The sequence below is a fragment of the Triticum urartu genome, chromosome 1 (assembly GCF_003073215.2).
Source record: "Triticum urartu cultivar G1812 chromosome 1, Tu2.1, whole genome shotgun sequence".
Classification (NCBI taxonomy): domain Eukaryota; kingdom Viridiplantae; phylum Streptophyta; class Magnoliopsida; order Poales; family Poaceae; genus Triticum; species Triticum urartu.
Genome location: NC_053022.1, coordinates 494,282,855 through 494,288,836, shown reverse-complemented (window position 1 = coordinate 494,288,836; position 5,982 = coordinate 494,282,855). Strand labels below are relative to the sequence as shown.

The 5,982-nt window shown below is 48.0% G+C and overlaps 1 protein-coding gene across 1 annotated transcript; it reads right to left on the bottom strand.

Moving 5' to 3' along the window:
• Positions 1-2,379: 2,379 nt before the first annotated feature.
• Positions 2,380-4,003, bottom strand: LOC125536447 (patatin-like protein 1). The gene is made up of 3 exons (XM_048699678.1): positions 3,771-4,003; positions 3,495-3,676; positions 2,380-3,403 (listed from the first exon to the last, which is right to left on the bottom strand). The coding sequence occupies exons 1-3, from the start codon at positions 3,909-3,911 to the stop codon at positions 2,506-2,508; spliced, it is 1,221 nt and encodes a 406-aa protein (XP_048555635.1). The 5' UTR covers positions 3,912-4,003; the 3' UTR covers positions 2,380-2,505.
• Between the last annotated feature and the right edge of the window lie 1,979 nt (positions 4,004-5,982).

Genomic DNA, 5,982 nt, shown 5'->3' with positions numbered 1-5,982 from the left:
TCTCTGGGTACGGTGCTCATCCACGTCATTGCATAATTTAACATCACTTGCTAATTTGGATACACAAAGAGGCCTATAGCACACAGACCACACTTACTTAATGTAGCAATTTCGTAATTAAATAGAGCCAGTTGACCTAAACATTGCTCTAACAAAAGACCAGCGTTCTAAACAAAGGTTAAGTAATTTTAAACAAAGTCATCGCCGCGCCGCCCCCTTGCCAGTGCAAGATGAGATGTCGACGACTTGCCCTGGTGACATTCCACCATTGGTGGACTCTGTGTCCCGCAGGCTGAACACGGTTGTGGCGTCGTCCTCGTCCTTGGTGTCACCCTCAACATTATAGTGCTCATACTAGTGGCGCCTTCAGAGCTCGCATTGGTACTCCACCATCAATTCCTCGACGGACATGAGCTTCTCTACCTCCTTCTTAGCCACGTGCAACTCCTCCTCCCCACGCTCGTGCTCTCCGCCGCCTCCTTCATCTCCAACTCCAGCTCGGTGATCTCATGAGGAAGGGGCTCCCTGGCCTTTGTTGCTGCATCGGCGGCAGGCATCTCCGCCGCCTCTTTGGACATGGGATGCATGTGAGATTCCGAGGAGGCCTAGAATATCTTGGCATGGACGTCCATGATTTGGGCGTGGATGGCCTCGACCCGGGCCGGGGCGACCTCCGCGGCACAGACAGCTGCTCGAGCGCTATCAGCGTTGGCAGCTGCTGCAACCGTCTCGGCTGCTGCAGCTGCCCTATCGGCTGTCGCAGTCGCCCTCTCGGCGGATGCGGCCACGCTCTAGGCGGAGGCGGAGCCGCTTAGGGCGGACGCGGCGACCGTACGAGCCCTCACGAAGAGTCTCCACGGCGTCATTCTTTGCAAGAAGGGGTTGGAATGGGGATTGGGGATTGGGATTCGGGGGTGAACGACACTTGGCCTGACGAAGTCGACGAAGCTTATGAAGGAAGACATAAATAGACCTACGAATTTTCATCGCAAACGGTTCCTATAACCAAATGTTTGTGATGTATTTGATTTTTTGTATTAGCTTTGAGAGACTAATTTGGGGTAGAGTGGCAACGGATGGTGTTTTAATTGTATGAATTTTTTGGTTCCATTAACATGCACTAATACAATTGTCATGTTAAAATTTGGAAATTTTCAGATATCATTTGACCTTTTCAAAACATTAAGTGAGTATCTGGCCATATAATGGTCATAATTCAAATTTAAACTACATCTACATGCAACAACTGGGTTCGAAAATCATATATGTGTTCTTGTCTCGCTAGTGCAGAGACATGCTATACAAATGGTTTTTACCCCCGTTTTCGCAACGGAGTTTTAAACCGTCGCCTTGCCTGTGTATGATGGGGGGTCCTTCCCACACGACCCAGAAACCATCGGGGATAGGTCCTCGGGTAACACACTCGGGGCAAAAAGAGCTCGTGTGCGATCGGGCGAGCCATCGGACACAATTATACATGCCCAATCGTTTCCGTTCGTATGTACATCCACACGATGAATCGCAGAAAAATGTTCTCGTTCGTATTTATATCACACATGATTTTTATTGAAAACGTTTGTCTAAGGTGGCCTAACGCAAATATTTGTCAGGCGGAAGTCATGTGTAATTGTTCATTGATCCAACATATTATTGATAATCCATTTTGTAATTAAATTGATATTTCGTATCAAAGACACCATATATTTCATATCCGTATTACGGCAACCAAAATTTTATAATGAGTGAATTCCACTTTTTACCCCATATTTATACATTTGTGACACTAATTACCCCTTCGAGTGAAAATTCGTCTAGAATACCCCTTTTGAAATCTTTGGACCCTTGTTTTTTGATGCGTGTCCATCAGGTAAGGTGTGAGGTGACGCCCTGTATCCAAAAACATGTGGACGGCCACAAGGAGTGGAACAGATAGACAAGAGAAGCTTGGACAAGATCGCCAATGATGCCCTCCGATCCTTACAGTTTTTTTTACGAATCAATGACGCAACATGCCGATCCTATTGACCATAAACAAACAAAATGTAAAACTGAGGTAAAACCGTGTTAAAAGTCTCCAAAATCTGACATTTCGATAAAAGTTCCGCTAAATAGGGTAATATGTGTCACAAATGTACAACTACAAGGTAAAAAATGGAATTCACTCTTTTATAATTGAATTACATCAGATAGCTTCAGCACTCAGTTACACCATATTGATATAATGGGCCATCAGTGTCATTGGAAGAGTGTTTTCTTTTTATCTCTGGCAGGTTAATTTATACCAATTATGTTCCTATTTTCCTGTGTGTTTGCTTGTGGTAGTCTTGAATGCAAAGACCGGAAGACAACTCTTTTATGGTTCTTTCACATAGATACTCATATGCATAACCAAGAATTGATAAAACCTTTCATTTCAAAAAATAATTACTCGCCCACATTACATAGCATTGCATTACAAATTTACAATATATATTGTGTGTGCTCTCTCTCGAATCTTCCTCTTCTCTATTGGGAGTTGAGGTTGGCTTGCCGCAGCTTGCGCTCGTTGGAGAGCTTCTTGGCAAAACGAGCGAGCGCTTCCTCGTTGGTGCCCTCGTCGTCGACGGGCTCGTACATCCCCGTGTCGATGTTCACCCGGGCCACGCTCATCTTGAGCAGCTTGTTGCCGATCCCGATGAGCGCCTCCATGTTCTCCTTGGTGGAGATGTCCACCGAGGACGTGTGCCCCGTGAGTGAGTCGTCCTGGATGCGTAGGTAGTTCTTCTCGACCCGTAGTGACTGGAACAGCACGGCAGCGTGGATGTCGACCATGTCGGCGCTTGCATGGGAGAAGATGTCGAGGAGCGGGGTGAAGCGGCCGTCTTTGAGCCAGCGGAGGACGCCCCACTTGGCGCAGTCGGGCGCGGTGTACTTCTCAGCCTGCTTGGCCGTCCCGGTGCCGATGGAGATGATGAGGTAGTTGCTGTACTCGGCGGGCTTGCCGTGCGTGAAGTCCGGGTTCCGGCGCATCACCTCCTGGGTGATCATGGACATGGCGACCATGGTGGGGTTGTTGGCGGCCACGCCACCGTCGACGAGGTGGTACTCACGGTCTGGCAGCTTGCCCAGGGGGTCGTGGGTCGTGAAGTGGTGCGCCGGAAAGTAGGTGGGCGCCGCCGACGTGCTGATGCAGATGTCGGAGAGGTGCGCGTTCTTGAGCGGGTTCACCTTGGCCTCGTACGTGTTGAAGATGACCGGCTGCAGGTACTTGATGTCGAACGTCGGCACGACGATGTTGGTGACGGTGTCGGCGACGGTCACGTCGTTGGTGAGGTTCTTGATCTTGTCGTGCAGGAACTTGCCGTCGTACTTGGGACCCATCACCGCGCCGAGCAGGTTCGCCACCGGGGTCAGGAACCCCCACCTGCACGCGAAGCCGAAGCAAAGCCGGCATCAACATCGCCGCCGGCCAAATTTTGGCGCGTGGTCCGCCGGGAGGAAAAGTGCGTACGTACCTCCTCTGCGGGAAGATCTTGGGGCCGTTGTCGAGGTAGAACTGGTTGATGTCCTTGGCGGCGAAGAGAGGCCGCTTGTTCTCGCCGGGGGCCGCCAGCATCGACGTGACCAGCGCGCCCGTGCTCGTCCCGGCGATCACGTCGAAGTAGTCCGCGATGCGCGCGTCCGGCCCGTCCAGCTCCTGTCAGACACAGCGCATGTCACACTCAATCAATCGATCTAGGATGACGAAGATGCTGCGGCTTGACAGTGGAGCTGCAGACGGGTGGACGTACCTGGAGCTTGGACTCGAGAAAGGCGAGGATGGTGGAGGGGATGAGGCCGCGGATGCCGCCGCCGTCGATGCTCAGCACGGTGATGAGCCGCCCCTGCGACGGCGGCGGGCACGGCATCGTCGTCTCAGCCTGGCTGCACATGCTTAGCTTCGCACGGGGATGTGCCCTGCCCTGCCCTGCTCTAGCTACTGTGGCCTAAATTTTGAAACAAGAGCTCTTTTGTCTTTGTGCTTTCCGATCTGGAGCCTCTACCGGCTACTTAAATCCAAATCTCGTGTCAGTGGCTAAGATGGAATCTTGTTACTTCGCGCTTATTTTTTGGTGCGCGCGTGTCACGTTCGATGGGCTGGACCTACTCTCCCCACCGGTCGACAGCGAGGAGCCAGATTTTGGTATCATTCATCACTGAGTGGTTTTTATTTTTCAGTCTATTCTTCACTGATTTGTTGACGCAACGAAGTGCACCAATGATCCTTGGTAGCTCTGATTTTCTTCAAAAGTTACACATTTCACCCTAATATACCTCCCAGATCCCTCCTCTGTATTCGCTCGGAAAAAAAAAGATCCCTCCTCTGTCCAGACCTCCGCCTCCCTTTGTCCGCTGCTTCGGCAGCGGGATGTGGGGGAACCCAGTTTTGCATGTTTGGGTTAGGTGTTGGTTTCGCGGTCGCTCCGTTCAGATGGCGGTGGCGGCGTTGCGTGGAACAATGCTACCCTAGCCTCAATCTAGATGGAAGTGAAATTCCATGTTGAAGGCCTCGATCTATAAGGAAGTGTTTGGTGCCCTGCATCGTTTTTTTGCCTTCTTGCATTTGTGGCTTAATATGGCGAGGCATATGGCGCATACGTCATCGATGTCCTCCCGGGAGCCGTACGCCGAGGTTAATATGTTGGTGATTAAAATGATATGTATGCTTTGATGGTATAATTAAAATTGCATGAATTAATCTAGAGCCACTGATTTAAATATAGGATTCTTTGCAATAGTTTTGAGAAAAAATGAGAGTAATAGATGAATGTGTAGGTAAAAACCTTGAGTGAATTAATGAGGAAATGGCGTATATATCATATGAGTAATGGTGTATCTCTCATTACATAAAAGTGTGGCCGATGGTATTGCGGTGAGGTCCAAGTTGAGAGGCATTGTAAATAAACCGCTCAGGTAGAACGGGTCGAGGATGTGCAACGGGCTTCAACTATGCCAAATACTTACCCCTAGGAGTTGCATTGGTTACATGATTTTTGTAAAGTAGTTTATGAGATGCTTATAGTAAGCATATTTGAGTTCTTTATGACTGATGCGAGTTTGCGATCTTGCATGCACTTCACCCTATCCATATTTGCTAGTCTCTTCAGTATCGCGCATTGCCCACTCTCACCTCGAGACTTGTTGCATCCTTAGTCAATACATCCAAAACTTGTGGGAGATCCTCCTCTTGTTCTCCTACACATAAAATACTCATCTTCCTCAAAACAGACACCATACCTACCTATCATGGTATTTCTATAGCCATTCCGAGATATATTGTCATGCAACTTCAATCGTCATTTGCATTACATGACTAGAGATGTTTATTGTCATTGTCATATTGCTTTGCATGATCATAAGATAGCAAGCAGGATATTTCTATGGTTCATCTGTGTTTTGATGTATATGCTAGCTAGATCACTGCGCATCCTAGTTCCTCCTAGAGGAATTCATTAGATTCATGATTATCTTGTTAACTTGAGTTGTGAATAAAGTAAAGTGCATTGTTCATCATTACAGGATATTTCCCCTACCTTGTGAAGTATAAAAGAGTCATGGAGGCTAACAAAAAAAGAGCCACAAAGGCTAAATAAGAAATGGAGAGAAAATATAGATAGTGAGAGAGGGGGGCGTGGTAACACTATTGTCCTATTTGCATACATAAGTGCTTCAAGGTAGCACTATTGCATTTCATATAGAGAGTTTTCATATGCTTCATGTCTACATATTAGTTGGAGATTTTTCACATTGTAGAACTTAGCTTGTGGACTCCAATGATGAGCATTCTCAAACACTCTAGGTGTTCAAGAACAAGAAAAGTTGGATCCACACCCTAGAGCTTTCATACACTCATAGCTCTAGTGCATCTGTTGCATGGCAGTCTCTACTCCTTGCATTAACATCGACTATAAGGCCTCTCCATTGCCCAATGATCGGCCACATTGATGTAAGATTTTCTTCCAC

Coding starts and splice junctions, on each gene's coding strand:
- LOC125536447 (XM_048699678.1), bottom strand. CDS start 3,911: ATGTGCAGCCAGGCTGAGACGACGATGCCGTGCCCGCCGCCGTCGCAG. Junction 3,677..3,770: donor TTCTCGAGTCCAAGCTCCAG/GTACGTCCACCC, acceptor TGTGTCTGACAG/GAGCTGGACGGGCCGGACGC. Junction 3,404..3,494: donor AAGATCTTCCCGCAGAGGAG/GTACGTACGCAC, acceptor CTTCGCGTGCAG/GTGGGGGTTCCTGACCCCGG.